The sequence below is a fragment of the Colletotrichum orchidophilum genome (assembly GCF_001831195.1).
Source record: "Colletotrichum orchidophilum strain IMI 309357 chromosome Unknown Scaffold_38.1, whole genome shotgun sequence".
NCBI lineage: Eukaryota > Fungi > Ascomycota > Sordariomycetes > Glomerellales > Glomerellaceae > Colletotrichum > Colletotrichum orchidophilum.
In genome coordinates this window covers 318,912-337,117 of record NW_019172994.1, presented here as the reverse complement: position 1 = coordinate 337,117, position 18,206 = coordinate 318,912, and the positions used below count along the sequence as shown (strand labels likewise).

Here is an 18,206-nt window from a genome sequence, read left to right as displayed (position 1 = left end):
AGGAAAGCGCCTTAGGACTAGAGAGTGGGCACCCGCCTTAAGGGGTTTTGATAAGAAGGGCGAGAGCCATGGGCAGTTATCTATCCTGGATGGGAGTTAAAATCATGAGAAGCCGGTGAAGTTGAGAAGGAAAGTACTTTGAGAGTTTAAGAGCGGGTACCCGCCTCAAGGGGATTGGATTTCAATGTACTAATTCTCACACGTGGTTCTGGTGCATGAAGGGGCTTAGCTGACAAGTAATCCTGTTTAGTGAGTTTAGACACGATGATATTGTGAATGAGTTCCATCGACAATGCAGCCGAGGCTGACTTCTGCACAGCATGTAACAAAGGGTATCGTTGACTGAGTTAGATCTGTAGCCTAGTTGAGAGAAATAGAAGCTAGGCTAGCCAGCACCTCCCACGGGGAATGATGGACATAGCGGACATCAAATACATACACGTGTCTATCTTGGTTATAGCTCGGCCCAGGTGGAGGCCACCAGAGGGGAGCAGCATGCTTAAGCATGTAGAAATGGAGTGTCTCAGTGCATCAGTGCAGTTTGAGTTGTTCCAGAAGGCAGTATACACTTGTGAAAAGAATTGAGATGGAAGCCTGGTGGGGAGGGCTGGCAAATTCTGGTAAACGTATTCTCCTCAAGACTTATTACTCTTGACAGAAATTAACTTTTATACGTAAAAGGATAACAGACAATTAAAACACTGAATCATCCCAAACTCCAAGCACCTCGTCGTGTTCATAACCTCGCTCCTGATGCCGCTACCGCTTTGATGCATAACGCCTTGACCTAACAAAATTGATGAGGAGTAGGAATAATGAGTGGCTCGGGTCTACAGATCTGACTCCTAGTCTACATCTGTAAACTCGCTGCTTCCGACGCCGCCTGTTGCCGGAGAAGCTTCCAAGAGGGCCGAGCATTGCTCCTACGTCTCAGGACCATAGTAGGAAGTGTGCGGGTCTGACCCGGTCAAACCGGCTGTGGGGTATTCGGAAGCGTAGCCATCAACAGAAGGGGCGTCGCTGTGGGCGGCCAAAGCTAACACAGCTTCGTCGTCAACAAGGGATGGGTCTTGAGCAGAGTTGTCGAGCTTGATTCTTTTAGCATCGGGGCCGTCTTGTTCGTCATCATTGTGTTCCTTCAAAGACATATCGAGAGTGTCGTCTTTGATGGAAATATCTAGAGACTCAGATAGGAGACCGTCGGGCATCATGGGCGTTTGCATTTGGGTCTGGTCATCTTGAATGGAATCCTCGTGACTTGGCTGGTGCTCGGGCTGGTGGTCGAGCTGAAGATCGGGCTGGTGGGTGAGCTGAAGATCGGGCTGGTGGTTGTGCTCAAGATCGGGCAGGATATCGGGTTGAAGGTCGGGCTGAACGACAGGTTGGGGTTGACCAGCTTCAAGTTCTTGATCGGGTCCAAGTTGGTCAAGTTGGCCAAGTTGGTCAGGCTGACTCGGCTCGCCGGGCTGGTCTGACAAAGCTGTGATCGGCATCGGCGCGGGTTGCTGAGGCTGCTTCTTGGGCCTTCCACGACCCGGGCCCGGACGACGAGTGATTGGATTCGTCGTCGGATCAACCTTGCGAGGGTTGTCAGGGCTGCCTCCATTCGTCTCAGCCTTGTGCTGGGCACGACGAAGGCCCTGGAAGTGTTGTCTGCATTATGTTAGTTGCTGTTGACATGTTGTGATGGAAGTCGATCAATTTGTGGGTAAGCGATGTGTCAAATAGGAGAAAATGAGAATGTTCTAGTGCAGCAAAGTTGAGGGCAAAGCCATCTCAGATACAGAGGTGTATCTTGGTGCTTACAGTGAAACATTGAGCGAAACATGAGTTGATGTGATGATTTCGATTTTCTACATAAAAGGCGTACGACAATGGGAGGTAGTCCTCGCCGTTGCCGTTTTTCTTTCACAGAGTAGATCTTACGGTACACCCGGGGGATTGCAGGAGGGCAACAGAGAAGAATGAGCACGAAGAAGACTACGGTAGGAGAGAAGACAGAGCGGGGAAATGCGTATGGCAAAGAAATGGCCGGCGCAGAAGGCAGAGCGCGTACGCGCAATTGCTCCGTAGGCAACGAATCGCAATGACGACGCCTTCGTGCGAATGAGGTTGAGAGGAGGCCGGAAGGGCAGACATCAAAGAGAGGCGCACCGACTTACCTACAGCCCTCATTGGTAAAGCCGTAACCCAAAGTGCGCATGTGGTTGCCGATGGTAGTCCATTCTGAACCGCTGATGACGCCGATGTTCTTCACAGACAGGATGGTAAAGAACAGATCCTTGTCCGCCCTGTCATTCCAGTTTTTATTCATGGCGAATGCGACGCAGGCTGTCGGTGCTTCGTCTGCTTCGCGAGAATGATACTCGTGACTTATACGATTGAAAGTGGATGTGAGCTTGGTAGCTGTCTTTTGCGGTCGAGGACGAGAAATTGGTAGTGTGCTAAGCTCGAGAGAACGATGGGTCGAAGGGTGGTTGGGGGCTCGAGACAGCAAAGTCCAGGCGCTAGGTTTTGAGTGGTTCCCTGGCGCGGTTTAACGTTTCGCCGGGCGAGAGCTCGACTTGCATGCACCTTTTCGAAACTTCGAGACCCGATAAAAGAACGCAAAACTTTGACGATTTATTCTTGAGAGACCTCTGAGATGCCCTATTAGTTTTGACTTGATCGAGAACATAGTCGGGGAGGCCTTGAAGCAAGAGATATCGCGGCTACGGATGCTTGCGAAAAGGTGGGCGGATCTTCCGAAAAGACTCCCATGTGTGCAGAAAGCCCGGCGTTTAGCCGTTCATCAAGCGAGTTACCTAGGTTGCGGCACCCGGCTAGGTAGGTTAGCGGCTATTGACCTAGCGCCCTCTTCAGTGTCGCCGTCGGGCTTCTCAGTCTCTCGCCCGTCCTCCATTTCCTACTCTAACCCATTGCCTGATTATTCGTTCCGTGTAAACGATCTGAATGAGTGAGCAAGTGCGCCTTGCAGCATATGATTCGGCATGTCACTTTCTGCATGGGAATCGCCTTCACGAGCTATCTGGCCAATTGTAGAGACGGCTGTGCGTTGAGCGTTGCATGGATTCGTGAGACACGTCGAATCTGGCCCGCTGTTCACCCACAGCCGACTCGACTAGCATCGACAGATAGCGTATCTGTCAAAAGCCTGATTTCGAGACATGGCCAGACGGTGTTAGGTAACCTCCCGAATACTCGTGGTTCAAGGGAGATCAACCTCGGGAACCGGTGGTGCAATCTGTCTTGCATGCGCCTTGAGCCGCACGCAGAGGGCGGCAAGATCCAGAAGACCCCAACAGATGACTGGAGAGGGAAATTCAAATGTTACTGCAGAGCTGCGTGATACGGCTATGTTGTAAATACTCTATACGAACGTGCATGATTTGCTCCAATGAGGATGAGAATCAAGGTAGCTTGCCTCGATGAAGCCTCTCCTCAACAGCCGCGGGAGGCCCCTTCACCCAGGTTCCCTGTCGCCGTCGCCGCTTTACGCTCCCCTCACCATCTCAAGCCAGTTTTGGTGGGTACCTAGAGGGATGGTGTGGAGAACGGACGCTGTCAGACCTCAGGCAGCAACTGTTGGCCGATCCGTGGACGATGCGCAAAGTGGGCCGAGTGACACATCACGTGGTTTCGTGGGAATATTGCGAGGGCACAGTGCCACTCGGAATCGCGAGGCGCGTCTCCAGATCACTTCACCCGATCCCACCAACTTCAGCGCGTGTCGCCTACGACACCAAACACGTCTTTGGACGACACGAATACACGAATAACGGCTTCAATACGCACCTTGGTATTGACAGGCGATTTTCTCTGGTCTCCAAACTGCTTTTGCCCGTTGAACGGCCAAACCGATCTTCAATTGCCAAACTGGACGGTCATCTCGATTGAACCCCTCCTCTCACCAGCTCGCATCACCAGCATCCGGCGGATATTCCAGCGAGACACGAGATTGAGATTACGACAGTGTGATTGACGGGAGCAAGAATCCAGGGGGCACTAAATCGGGCCAAGAGGCTCAAACTCTGTTTGCGATTATTCGCCGTATCTTGCATCGCAGCACTCCGTCGCTGCAAGCTTCAACAACCTTGGGTTACTAGTAATTTTACCCCTACCTTAGGTGCGCAAACCGGGTGTTCGAAAGCCAGGCCTACGTATCAGAAGGCATCATGCTGCGTCGTCACAAGTGTCTATCGGCCGCCTGCTGCGTAAGTTTGTTTGACGACTCGGTGTGGGAAGGCCGCCAATGAATAGTGCGCGAACTGGGAGCTGCAACAGGGACATAGCCAATCGCCCCAGCCCCCTCCATTTCGGAAGCTACGTTGGACTAAAGTACTCGTAAAGTGAGTCACACACCCATACCGCATTTCTGTCTGAAGCCATTAAGATCCCTGTTCCGTTTCCAAGTGGTTCTGGGCGTTCCTGGATCTTGCATTGGGGGATCCGTTAGACCAGCAAAGGGAACAAAAAAAAAAAAAAAAAGGCCCCCCCAGCAAGAATGGCCCAAAGCTGCGTGTCAATTGACGAGTCAATTCTGCCTGCGAGTGCGAAAGGGTTGATATCAATTGGTGCTCGCATATCGGTGGACACGCTAGTCCGGACACCTTGCAATCCCTGGCCTTCCGCTCAAACCTTGATTCGTCGGGGAGAGTCAACTCGACTCCGTCACGTCAGATGGGTGCAGGGGAGGCATCTGCGGATGCCGGAAGGCCCAAAAAAAAAGAGAGTGGAGGAGACAGAGCGAAAGCCTGGGAATTCAAACCACTTTACGCGCAAATGACACGGCCCCGCGCCGCGACACACCTCGACCCTCTTAGTACCCCTACACCATTTCATCAGCGCTCAAGTGAGCAGGGCAGCCATCAACACTTCAAGCCATCCAAACCATCCCATCCCGCCCATAGATGCCATGCACTTGCGTCTGCACCTCACCACACCACCACATCATCTCTCCACACCCTCCACAAATATCACACCCCCCCTCCCCCCCTCTTCCTCTCGCTCGTCAAAGCCTGCCGCCGTAACTCCAGGCAACAAGGGACTATTTTGATTCCTTGTGTCTCAACCAAGGGTTTGCCACTTTAACATGTCAATAAAATGTCGGCCCAAGCGCCGCGGCGTCTGCCCTGAAAGCATCCTCGTTCGCCTTTCTTTTTCTTCATACTGTACAGATGCCAGCGCCAGCTCCAGCTCCGGCTCCTAATCCACAGCTGCTTGCCCATTCGAGGTTCGGTTCCAGCATCAAGCCGACTTGCATCTCCAGTCCCTTTAGCTCCGTGGTCCATGGGCCCTTCCCAAAGCACCTATAACTACCGTTGATGTCCCGGGGGTGGTCTGGCTGGCTTCTGGCGAATCCTCCTTGTCTGCCTCTTTTGTCCGCCTCACCTTTCATTGACCACCCACACCAACCGGTGACTGACCTCGCCCTCAGTGGTTGCACCATTTCCAGAACTCAACCTGCTGACTTGGATGCCATATATCTGGGCTTCGCCTTGCCTCACCAATCTTCACAGTGACTCATTTCCTTCATTTCAACTCCACCACTGCCTGTCGTGTGCTGGTTGACTGGGTTGAGCCAAAGCTCCAGCTCCCATCGCTGTGCACTTCAAATTACTCCCCTTTCCTCCAGCTCACTGGCCTCAACATCGACCTCACCTCCATTCCATAGCCTGGTCAGCTCGAGGCGAGATCAACCCTCGACACTCCCAACATGTCCTCCAACACAGACAACCAGATGACAAGGTTCCTTTTCGCCATCTTGAAACAGAAGAACCTGAAGGATGTAAGTGCTTCTACAACTATCCCATCACATGAACCGTTGTCTTACTAAACCTCCAGATCGACTGGAATGCTGTCGCCCATGATCCGATACTGGCACAGCCCATCACCAACGGACATGCTGCTCGCATGAGATACTCCCGTTTCCGCTCTGCCATGTTGGGCCTCGAGCCTCAAAAACGTAACAGAGCCACCGCAAACAAGAATAGGGTCACGAAGAACAAGAAGGAGCCAAAGCCACCGAAAAAGGAAGAGGATGATGAAGAGGAGAGAGTGAAGCCGGAGCCAGGGACTCTCGAGTCTCTTCATCAAGTCGAGGCTCGGGCTAGGTCTCCCGTCAAGGTCAAACATGAACACAGCCAACCTCCCTACCGACAACAGTTCACCCCAACATCCATGGCATCTCCCACCGCCACAGAATGTCAGCAGACCTTTCAACCCAGGATGCTCACCCCATGTAGCGACGACATGTTCTCCGCACCTCACAATCTGCAATTCAGCCCGTCAGCCAGCCTCATGGGTGCCCATCCAGCCTTTGATCTCCCACAAGCGATGGCCTGTGCGCACGACCAAGACCATCACCACCATGAGCACGACCACAACTCCTGGGCGCCGAGTCCAATCTACTCAGCGTTCGAAGCCGCGTACGATATCGATGGCTTCGGCATTGGTTCCTTGTGTGATCATCAGGCTGGTCAGGGACATGCCGACGAATTGCATGGGTCTCCTGCACTGGGCTCCCTCATGCCTGAGCATATGAACATCAAGAACGAACACTGGGACACTCACTTCCACCCATGACATACGAATTGGTGTCGGTAAGCAAATGTGGTGTAGGGAGGGAGGGTGGTTGGGGTCATCTTATACGTTGGGTCCGGGTTGGAAAAAAACCACGGGCTATCTCACTGCTGCTGGCTTTTCTGTTTCTCTCCGTCTCTTGTCTCTTTGTGCTGGTCACTCCTCTACTCGCATCGTTTGGATTACCAGATGTACTAACGAAATCACGCACACCTGAACGGCGTACTGGTCTGGCCTAGAATGTATGCTTCCCGAAAGAAAGCAGGGGGGCCTTCAGAATTTTTAAACACATGCAATGATCATTTCATGCCGGGTTGTTGCTTCTCCCTTTTGCATGCAACTTCATTGATGCGGCGGTCTCGGGAACATCCCATACGTGATCTATCTGTCTCCGTAGGATCCCGACAGGACGCGTTGTGGGCGTCCTGTTCTTTCCTGCCACCTTTCAGTAACTCAAGCAAGAGTCATTGAAGGTGGTGGATGCCTTCCCGCGTAAGCGTCCCGTCCTTCTATCCTCCCGACATGTGGTACCACTCTAGCAACCAGCACCAAATTCTGCCACCAAATCATTCATCGTCCTCATATTCCTCCGTCTCCGTCTCCGCTTTCTCCTTATCCCACCCAGTCCCTTCATAATTGATGCCAGGCCACCCGGCATCCTTCACAATCCGCATCCTGATCAAATGCTCCTGGTCCGGCTTTCCGTCTTCTTTCAACTTCCAAAGACCGCCCATGCCAACCTTCTCGAGATCCGGCACCTAGTTCAAGACCCTGTACTGCTCCTTTTACGTCTCAAAGAGCGTCCCGAGGCATCTTCATCGTCCATATCGACGCTCTCGTCATAGACTGCTTTATCATCGCAGTCCATGTACGCGGGGAATTTGGTGTCGTACTTCCAGAGAATGACTACGTCACGCTTGGTGTCGATGATTACGGCACGCTGGCCATCTGCGAGGGTCAACATGTGCCTCGGAGACGAACCGCTAGCGTCTTCTTGAAGGTCAGGTGGCGTCCTCTCGAGGAGATGACTGCGAAAGGCGGAGTCGAGGTAGACTATCGGTGTCGTGCAGTCCAGTATGTTGGGGAGATCCCTGGGATCGGGCACAAAATGCGGGATATGTCGCAGGAGCTCGATGACCTCGTCAGCCTTTCCCATACCGGCGAAGGACTCGCCGGTGATATCGACGCCTCTTCGGAGTGGGCGTTTCTGGCGACTTGGTAAAAGTACGTGATGGCTGCGACGGCGGCTTCATGTGAGTATTTTGTGGACTGGGCCATCTTCGATCTGCGTAGGTGGTTCAAATTTTCAATATGTCTGTTTCTTCTTTGATCCTCAATAACAAGAATATTCGAAGGTACGGAAGAGAAGTATAGACGTGTAGGGAATTTTGGTGACGGGCCTCCGAACGCGAAGTCGGTAGACGTCAAGACTTAAGAGCTGTTGAGTCCACACGAACAAAGTACTCAATCCAAGGCATATGGCCCCTAGAATAGTCACATGCAGCTCGGGTCGGGGCTGCAATATACTGCGCCAACCTTTTCAACAAGCGCCTTGCCAACACGGAACCAATATGCCCCCAGGTAGCCTTTCCAAGGTAAGGTTGAAGAGCTGACATTTCCACACATCAAAGCGATATCATTTCATTTATGCTATCTCTTGGTAAAGTTACACAGGAGGAATCAAAAAGAATGAGTCAATCATCGTGATCAACTGAGATGTCTGCCTCGGGGGCTTATATAATCACCTCCATCGGGAGCAGGCCAAATTAATGGCACTTGGTCGACTGAATGCCTCTGTGCTGAAATGGGGAAGGTTTCGTGATAATCAGCATATCCTTCAAAGGTGACTTTGTACAATCTGCCAACTGGATATAATGAGACAGGGGGCTGTTGCAGATACGATGCCATGCTTCGGCCCCAACATGGGGTTTAACGCCGCTGAGACCGGCTCACAATTCGCATGGGGGTAGCCTCTCTCACGAACCCATAAATATAATATCCTCATGAACTCAAGTTGTTGCGTTGCTACAGTTTACTTCCATTTTGCGGCAGGTTAGAGAAGAGAAGAGCTGTGGCCATGAACGAAGTAGTCATTTCTCAGACCTCCTAAATTTCTGTTCTGGCACATTGGCGTCAAAATTGGCATCGTCAGGGTCATTAAGGAGACTCTGGGCATTTCATATGATGACTTTTCAAGTATCTACGGCCCTAATTTGAGGTCTTCGTTCGTGTTCAACCAACATGTTCTTGATCGCCGTCAACCGTGACGATTGAAGCTGTTACTAGCTCTTGATGACGTTTGAGCCATAGAAAAGCAATCGTAGCTCGACTGTCATGGTTTACATTACTCTATGGTTTCATTCATCTCTCCTTTATGAACGTGTTTATCTAAAAACCGTTGCAATTTCTCCCGGAACAATGAAGAAATCCACCGTCTCCTTTATCCTCTCTTTAATCGTACTTTTTGTTTTCACCCGATTCGTATTTGCTGAGTCGGCTCTAGTCATGCGTCATTCGGCCGACGAACAGATTATTGCCAAGTATTCAGCGACTGGCCAATGTTTCGACTATTTCAAGAACGAGAACCTCGCCAAGTCCCTTGATCCCTGTAAAATTTGGTGCTAAAATCAGGTTTCTGGAAGCTATGGTGTTGGTCTACTCACGCCATTTCCTCCATCTTACATGCTGACCCATTCCATCGTTGTAGTGTCGTAGCTTCGACATATCGAGAGAGAAAGTCGACAGGTCCCTCGTCTAGAAAGTTGAAGACGGAAGCGATTGGACGATGGGGAACTGCGAGTGTAACTTCGAAATTGCCGAGAAGATCTTGGACACCGTCACAGAGGGCCTTGAAAAGCTTGACAGCATCATCTGCGCTGCCATGTTGGAGTCTTTCAACACCATTCTACAGGTAGGCATAAATGCTATACCGGGAGATGTCGGCATCAGAGCGGCTGTCCAACGCGCCAAGACCTTTGTCGAGAATGGATTGGATGCAGTTTCCCTCTTCGGGAACTGGGTTGGAAAAGCGTGTGGGGTGCCAGACTGGGATTTTGATCTGCTCGCTGGCTTTAAGCCACTCACCAATGCACCTGACTCATTGGGAGCAAGCAAAGGGTGTTTGAAGAAAGGAAAATCCAAACGCAAGAGAATAGAGTCTAAACCCGACCCGAGTCCGACTCCTGGACAATACTCCAGCATGGAGAAGACTTTCCCTCGAGGCACCGGACCACAGACACCCACTAGGTCCGCCTCCATCACAGCCTCGGTATGCCGAATTGCCAAGCTTATCAATCCCGACGTCAAGCCGAGAAAGTTGAGTGAGAGGGAGGTAAACGAGGAACGCAGTGGCAAAGATCTTACTATCCACATCACAAGCACTTCACAGAAAATAGGGTACTGTGAGGAAGTACTGCCTGTTGTATACATATTAGATTGGACACAGGCATGCTTTTATTACAGTTAATTTTATCCATCCTCCTGTCTTCCCTAGTGGCTCTCACTAACACAACTAGGTAGATCCATAACGAAATTTGTCGGAGCTGATTTTTCTTTTACTTTGACAGAGATCTCGATGAATACGACGATTCTGAGCTGGGTCGGTGGATGGAGGGGTACGTTGCACTGTCGAAGAAACGCGTTGAAGGAGGTTCTGGCAGAGCTGCGCCACAAGCATTCGATGTTCAAGGAACCACTTCCAACCAGGCTCAGGCTGTGGCCACGCCGGCAGTTGAGGGACCAGGGCTTACATCGGAGATCCCCAGTGCCACACCATTCTTCTCCTAGTTTGATACTTGAAATGGCCGAGTGATTGTTTCTATGACGAAAGTGACCAGATGTCGTTGAAAACCTTTATTTCAGGCTGGAAAGTACTGTCTTTCAGCTTCCCATATTTTGTATTAGCAAATGATTGCTCTTGAAGCATTCTCGAATTTTGACATAGAGGAAGACACGGTATATGAAGGATAGAAAATATGTTTGCGCGAAAGAGTGTCTAATACATCCCCCCCAGCAAACATAAGCTAGTCTCTTCTCTCCTGCGTGTCGTTGAATTAAGCCCAAAGCCGTTGAAACGGTGGTGAGCGGGGCTGTCTGAGACCCGCCCCGGTCCCCGCAACCACCCGGGCGGAGATCATTATGGAGACTCGGCAGTCGGCACACCGGGCCGGGACCAGCTTGGTACCGGCATTAATCTGAGAGCTGTTGGTTATGCACCACCCGACCCGCATGAGAACATCTGGCTCAATTAGATGAAATCTCTAAAAAAAATAATTCTGGGACTGCTCTGAAGCTGCAACATCGGCATCCAAAGCTAGTCAAGAAGGACGCTATTGAATTTAGTTGAGGGAAGATCCGGAAGAGAGACAATTCAAGTTCTCAACACATGGCCCACGGTCAATCGATCAACTACAAGCTAGCTGACCGACTGTGAATACGAGAATCAAACGCACAGCAATATCGGCCTCTCCTGCTTCGCTGGCTCTGCATACGCGCGCTGCACCTACACTACAACCTCACCGACATCGCGTACTGTCCTCCCAATCCCACCCCAACTCTCCCCAAAGGAAACGTTCCCCCTCTCATGAAATGCTTCCAGAAACGCAGAGTGAGACACTGAATACCACGTCAACCTGCACTAAATCGCCGCTCTCGGAAATGTCCCAGCCAACAAAGCCCACGACCGCTTCTCCAAGACATCCATATGGACCACCCAGTATTCTGCCCAGCCCCCCCACCCACCACGAAATACTCCTGCATCTACCAAGGCACAGGTCGCACAGAAACCACGTGCTCGACAATGGGACCGCCCACGAAAATGCGAGGAGAATAAAGCAAGGAGCAATTAAAGATCTCACCCGTCGTGGCACAAATGATCGCACGAGGAAAATCCCCTTTGCTCTCTACTTACCTACTCTTTGCCTCCCTCAACCGCCCGGCGAACAAAAGGTCCACCTCGTCCTCGTCGTATGTCGCACGAGGGCACATGACCGCCGAACATGCATCACTTCGCTTACAATGCTCACCGCCGCCGCGCGCTGCTCAGCGCTTGTTGGCACATCGAGAGAGCCCTCCTTTCCAGGTTACTTCTCCCTGTAGATCTCTAGGTCCACGAGCCTCTCTCGCCTCGAAAAGCCTTATTCCCCAGCCACCTTATTTTTCCTTTGGTACTTGACCTTGGGTAAACTCAACAACAAGCACGTAAACGAACCGCTTCAGGGAAAGCCCCATTAAATCCGCCGAGACAAGCATACTGACTTGGCAATACGAGCAAGAAGTCGAGTGAATCGTAAACCAGATTTTCGAGACTCACACTTGTGTAAGTCAAAGAAGCCCGACGCCACCAACAGCCGCCATGATGCTTTTCCATCACATCGATAGACACGGGCATCCCGCACCCCATCCCCAATCCTCGCCCCCGGTCCGCATCCCGCCACCACCACCTCCACGTTACACCTCTTCAACCAACCCGTGCATCTCTTCCGCGTCGCCCTGCGCGTGCGAGTGCTAGCCTAGCGTGCCCGTCATCTGCGGACGTTCGCTCATGGCTCGTGCCGGCCGTAAGCGGCGAGAGGAGCAGGAGGATGGAGGGACGGAGGTGGACCAACGGGGCACCATGTCGAATCACAGATAGCGCCGTCCGAATCACACGCGCCTAGGCCGCATGCGGGTTGTAGGGCGGCACGGCGGTTGGATCCAGGGGTCCAGAGCTTTCTCTTCAGGGAAATGGATTCTGTCAGTCAGCGCACGGCCGGCCATGCCGGGTTACCCTTCATCTTTGACAGGCTGCAATTGAGTTCCAGATGTCAAGAGGGAGCGCACGCCATTAGATCTTAGACCATCGTCGCTCGTGGCGGCGGCGGCGGCGGCGGCGTGGTGGACGAGGTGAGTAAGGCGTAGGTGCGAACAGATGTGACGGGGCAAGGATACACTCGGCGGTGATGATCTCTGCAGATGTAAGAGCTGCAGTAGAGGTGATCGGATGGTGACTGGGGGAGAGATGCCGGGATACCATTCATGTTTATGCCCCCCTGCTACTTGCCCAAAGAGTGCTGTTTTTTTTTTTTTTTTTTGCTTTATCAGATGCTATGGTCCTGCCTCTTTTCGCGGGTTTGGGCTGTTGAAAGAGTCAGTTCACTTGCTTTCCCCGCCCGCCCAGAAGGTTGACAGGACAGGGGTAAGCGAGCTCTTTCACGGCGCAGAGTCCGTGATGCCACGAGGTGGTGTGTTACTCATCTGCTGAGACATGTCAAATTCTCCAATCGAAACTCAAAGTTGAGCTTTTCAATTTTTTCATGGTGATAGTCGAGTAGGCAACCCTCCCCCATTTGAGAGCAGAGACCCAATTCTCGGCCGCATCGACTCATCGTCACGAGACGCGGAACTCCCAAGAGATTCAAAATTGGCGACCTGCCTTAGGTCCAGGTCGGGAAGGTGTCGTTGTCCTGACACTTTGGCAAGTTTAATCCCGCATGGTCTTCCCTCAGTGGGGAGATATATGGATGGAGGATTCTCATGTCAAAAAAGGCGTTGTGGGAGCCACTTGTCGACCATTCTGTAACCGTCATGCCGTATGCGAGGGACAGCTGACCGCCAATAAGGATGTCAAAGTGGCACAGCAGCCTCTCATTCGTTGCACAGCACTCTGTGGACCGCCGTCCCATGAAGGTGAGAATAGGTTGCGGATTGCGCGGCTTGGCTACAACTTCCATCGTTATGGATCCTGCTGTGATCCCGAGAAGCGCGGTGTCTGAAGTTTGATTTCGTGAGATTCAAAAGCATCTGAGAATAACGTTTCCTGAAAGCTGCTGCTGCCGACGCCGCCAAGGTAACGGCTGCTCGCTTGAGGCAGCTCAAACCGGCCATGCATTTGCGCGTCTAGCGCTGGTCAGCGCAAAATATGCAAACGCTGTGGTTCTGCCATGAAACCATTGAAAGAGTAGTGGAAGTCGATCGCACTAGTCATGGAATGTCATACGGCATAGGTAGCCCGGGCAGTCCGGTTCGAACTTGATGCCACTCGGCCGCTTCCTGAAGTGTGAGATCCTGACGTTGATCTGAGCGATCGAATGTAAGATAGAGCAGCAGTGCGTGGGGCGACAGTTGCCAAGCATCCAGGGCCCCCCTACCAGTAAACTTGAAGCCATTGCTATGTGGATGGTCAACGTGATTCGTCGTAAAATGAGATATGATAGGAGCTCCTAGTCAGTCCAGTCCGTCTAACGACACGAGATCCTACTCCAATTTTGTCTGGCCATTGATATAGACATCGTTCATCGGCTGTAGAAGTGAATACAAATGTCAGCACGTCGTCTAGACTGATTAAGCCTCTCGTGGCGCTCCGAGCTTGACTATCACTGTTGCATCAAGACTGTGAAGCAATCCAGCCGCACAATCCTAGCTCCAGCACAATTAAGTGACCGGATCCTATTAACAGGGCCAGGAACCAATGCGCCGTGAGGCTCGGATTCGTGTGATGGGCGTCGATCATTGATCATTAATTGGTCTCGATACTCAATGCGTGGCCAAATAACGTCTGGGAACCCGATTTTCGTACAGCGAATGATTCTCAGCCCGTGGTCGATTATATGCTTCATGACTCCCGGACAGAACATCCATCCTCGACCGGATGTTAGATGGCTTACGCCTGGGATCAAAGCGGAAACTCGACCGAGAACGATAAGAGTCTAGACGGGTGACGGCTATCCGTAGAGAGACTAGTTCAACGGCAAAGCAAACACAAGACCCCTGCAACAAAGCCAAGGCGATGTACGACATGACAGGGGTCGGCGAGCTCTGCTCATCTACCCACAAGTGTGTATCCTCGGGGGTGAAGGAAAGCTCACAGAGCTCATGAAATGCCTGGTTATCATGGACATCGATCTATGAGTCGAGCTATGGTTCTAAGCGATTTGCAATTGGGTTGCAAGTCAGGCTCGACTACTGCTCGACAAGGCGGCAATAATGCGCGCAAATATCGCGGCGGACTCTCCAGATTCAAGGGGGTTTGGATGCCCGGTGCAAAGACGTTGCAAGTTGATGTAGATATCTCTCAGCCCCCTCAGTATAGATTATCTTGCAACGCCGTGCCAGCGCCACGAAAGGCTGATTTGATTAGTCGGACTGGCCACTCCATTCCACGCTTCACCGGCTGCACGTCGTGCACCCGACCTTCGGAGCTGTATGATGGCTACATTGCACCTTCTCAAGGACAGTCGAGACCAATTCGCTATTCGCTTGGTACCTTAAAGGTAGGACGAAGGCAAACGAGATGTCAGACAGCACACATGCCAAAATTGTTAAAAACACCTGTCATATAGGTGCCTGACGACCCGGAAAACGAGCTTACCCAACAAGCAGCTAGCCGGCACGATGGTTGAGGCACGGTAAACATGGTGGTTGCGGTGGGGGAATTGACCATCCGTTCCGGGGTAGCATTGTGGCCCTGAGAGGAAGATTGAAGGGCACGTTACGTACCTGAAGCTTGTGCATCAGCTTGAAAAAACTGCTCTAAGCGACGCTCAAGGTATGAGGCGGCCGTGGGTTCAACCTTGCTCTCAACATGCAGCCATACCTTAATCCGTGCTTCACTCATGCACGGGGAAGCGGCCGGTGAGGTTGTATGCTGGATGAGTGTGAACCTGATTAGCGGTCGATGAAGGTGCAATAGCGAGGCTGTCCCGTTTGCCCATGTCATTGGGCTGCCATCGGATGGTTTTTGCCCAGGGGGGATTGACGAGGAACTGATATCCGGGGACCAAAAGGTAGGCCAGACCGGGATCGGGAACTTCAATGGGTGGTGTGGCAAAGGAGCGAATCGAAACGGCAGGTAGATGAATAGGTTGCTATGTGCAGCAACGTCCGTTCCTTCGGCCCCGAGTGAGACAGGTAACGAACGTCCCGGGTGTCATTGAGCCTTGGTGATGTAATAGAGTGCGTCTCTTGGGAGCGGCGGGATATTGCGATGGACCTGGCCGTTGGCCAATTCCCCACAACCGCAGATACGTTGAACAGAGGCCAGCATAATGAGCTAGGCGAGACCAATTAAGGTGGGTTGAATTGGGTCCTGGGAATCCAAAGCTCTATCTGGAACGGATCAGGTCGACGGGGGGTCTATGTTGTGCATAGTGCTCGAGCCTTCGAGTTGGCAGTGATCGTCTCGCAAGCACAAAGAAACAAAGGCGGGCGGATGCAGCATTACTGCAGCCTCAATCCTTGAGGGCGGTGCTCTGTGTGGGCGGATTGGGAGTTCTGGAGCTGCGGATGCGGACGTGTACCGTCTGGAGTGAAGTATTGCACGTTGCCAGGCCGTTGAATTTCTCCATCGGTGTGCAGACAGGGCGAGAGGGAACACAAAGTTCCGAGCTTCAAGCGCAAGTGGGGATTGGCGATGGATGGTGGCCGCTTGTGTGCCGGTCAGCAGGATGTGATTCCAGACCCGTGCCGGCAGAGGCGATGGCAATGGATGCAGAATAGTGGCGTTCGCGTTCAGCCCCTGGTATCAAGGGGCTGATCGAGTTTGTGAATTGTAATAGTATGGAACGGGTTTGACGTTGTCGATGGGCGATGGCGATGTTCCTGAAACTGAAGGTAAGGTAAGAGGTGGGATGGTGTGTATGTCACTGGCCACACACACACACGCAATGCCGTTGATGGATGGTACAGTACCTAAAGGTCGAAATAGGAAGAGGTACGTAGCGTAGATGGACAAGCAGAAATAAACGGATGGCTGAGGACTTGTGCATCAGTGAAGTGCGCTCCACTGAGATATGCCGTGGTTGACAGGAAGAAAGAAGCAACGAAGCAGAGGGAAGGCACGATTAATCCGCCCTCCGTTGTCACTCAATTCCATGAGGTGAGGTTGGAGAGGTGGCACAGACGGGAAAATCGGCCAGAGGTAGCCGCTACCTTGGATTTTGCTTCCATCGGCAGTGGAAGACAGCGGACGCCAGCCGTACCGACTACTTGAATATGGGTCCAAGTGGAGCAGTCCAACGGGAGGTTAAAAGCGACGAACCAGTCAGATGCATGCCCACGGGGATCCCTGCAATGCATCTGCTGAACAGCAGGCACATGCGGCTCCGGATTGGCCCCATGCAAGTTCCTTAGGCGCCATCACCCTTTCCTCGGCGCGTAGACTGTTCAACCCCGGCTCCCTGTCGTCCAGTCATCCACCTTGACCCCGACTCCCTTCCCCTCCAGGCTCGCCTTCCCTCGTCCTCATTCTCCGTGCTTCAGACCAGCTCCCAAGCCCTTTCTTCTCCCCCAACCAAGGTCTTTTCCTCACTTCCCGCCGCTCTGCCTACGTCGGTCTTTCTCGTGCTGCACGGCCTTCCGTGCCTTCGATAGGCTGTCGAGCCTGTTCATGATGTTCATGAGCCTGTCCTAGCAGCAGCTAGTCATCCATGGCCACCGAGGCGAATCAAGCCTGTTTGTGCCAGGATTCACGACCGTGACCACCGCCGAGATGAGGGGAGTCATGCCACTGGTCCCCGTCCTCGGATTTGGAAACCCACGCACTGCGCATCCTCTCTGTGCACATACCGCGCATTTGGCATTCCACAGCAGTCCTGTAAGGTACCTTTGGCGCCCCCAAGGAGGCATCCACTGTCCTCAGTAAAATCATTACTCGATACAGCAATGCGAAGTCAAATCACCAAGGGGGAAAGCGGAGCTGGATATCCAAAAGCGAGACACGCTTGTTGGAGAACAGCCGCCGATGAGACGTCACTACGAGTCAAAGACTACATTGTAGACGATTCGATTTGATTCTTGACCTGGTCCTTTATTGTCCTCTCTCTGTCTCGCTCTACCGGGTATCTTGCAGAGACGGACGATGGGATGGCCCAGCCGTCGCAATCACCTGGAGGTCAAGCTGGGCTGAGGGAGCCAGTGCCGCCTCAGCCCAACTTGATAGGTTGATATTCCTGTCGCCCGTGTCGCCTGCGCGCGCACATACGCACGCAGGACAAGCAAGCATTGCAAGCAGCAAGTAGCGGCAGCGTGCCAGTAGCAGCAAGCAGGACCTCGCGAGAGAAGAGACTGGCTAGCACCGCGCGAGAAGAGGACCGGAGACCTAATTATGGCAAAATATTGATGTACTGCCCTGCTCAGACACACTCTACTTGCCTCGATGTTCGTCAAGTCGCCCAACCACGCCGCTCATCGCATTCGACAAACCCCACCATGCCATGACCCCCGTCGTCCTGCTGCATATTCCCCAATTCTGTCCCCCTCGGCACGCGGTGGCTTGCACCTCGCACACCTTGAGTGGTCCCTTCGACTGGCCTGACAGGGTCCCTCGACGACAAGCACCCTGGTCGATGCACCGTCTTGGCTCGTCCAGATGAGCCGGACCGTATCCGCTCCCAGATACCTCGACCGTTCAGTGAACAGCTCTAATTTCATGGTCAAGATTGATCGTCCAGTGACAAGTCAGCTCGAAAACTTAGGCGCCATACTCCATGTTGCTTGACTTTCTTCCTATTTGGCTCCATCACACCCCGTCCACACACCCCTTCAAGCAGCAGCCTCTCTTATTTTCCATCGTCTTTTCGATTCCTTCCTCCTTCTTTCCCCCCTTTCGGTCGTCTGCAAACAAGAAAATCTTCTCTCCTGTGTGAAAA

The 18,206-nt window shown here is 52.4% G+C and overlaps 5 protein-coding genes across 5 annotated transcripts; 3 read left to right on the top strand and 2 right to left on the bottom strand.

Moving 5' to 3' along the window:
• Nucleotides 1-923: 923 nt before the first annotated feature.
• Nucleotides 924-2,314, bottom strand: CORC01_05544 (uncharacterized protein; the record flags this gene model as incomplete). The annotated part of the gene is made up of 2 exons (XM_022617187.1): nucleotides 924-1,653; nucleotides 2,163-2,314. 2 exons carry the CDS (start codon nucleotides 2,312-2,314, stop codon nucleotides 924-926), a joined length of 882 nt encoding a protein of 293 aa, XP_022476412.1.
• Nucleotides 2,315-5,716: 3,402 nt separating this feature from the next.
• On the top strand, nucleotides 5,717-6,585 carry CORC01_05543 (uncharacterized protein; the record flags this gene model as incomplete). The annotated part of the gene is made up of 2 exons (XM_022617186.1): nucleotides 5,717-5,788; nucleotides 5,845-6,585. The coding sequence occupies 2 exons, from the start codon at nucleotides 5,717-5,719 to the stop codon at nucleotides 6,583-6,585; spliced, it is 813 nt and encodes a 270-aa protein (XP_022476411.1).
• Nucleotides 6,586-7,148: 563 nt separating this feature from the next.
• CORC01_05542 (uncharacterized protein) lies at nucleotides 7,149-7,738 on the bottom strand (the record flags this gene model as incomplete). Its single annotated transcript, XM_022617185.1, has 2 exons — nucleotides 7,149-7,340; nucleotides 7,415-7,738. 2 exons carry the CDS (start codon nucleotides 7,736-7,738, stop codon nucleotides 7,149-7,151), a joined length of 516 nt encoding a protein of 171 aa, XP_022476410.1.
• Nucleotides 7,739-9,367: 1,629 nt separating this feature from the next.
• On the top strand, nucleotides 9,368-10,128 carry CORC01_05541 (uncharacterized protein; the record flags this gene model as incomplete). The annotated part of the gene is made up of 2 exons (XM_022617184.1): nucleotides 9,368-9,913; nucleotides 10,102-10,128. 2 exons carry the CDS (start codon nucleotides 9,368-9,370, stop codon nucleotides 10,126-10,128), a joined length of 573 nt encoding a protein of 190 aa, XP_022476409.1.
• A 6,919-nt stretch (nucleotides 10,129-17,047) lies between these two features.
• CORC01_05540 (uncharacterized protein) lies at nucleotides 17,048-17,200 on the top strand (the record flags this gene model as incomplete). The annotated part of the gene is made up of 1 exon (XM_022617183.1): nucleotides 17,048-17,200. The coding sequence occupies one exon, from the start codon at nucleotides 17,048-17,050 to the stop codon at nucleotides 17,198-17,200; it is 153 nt and encodes a 50-aa protein (XP_022476408.1).
• Nucleotides 17,201-18,206: the final 1,006 nt, after the last annotated feature.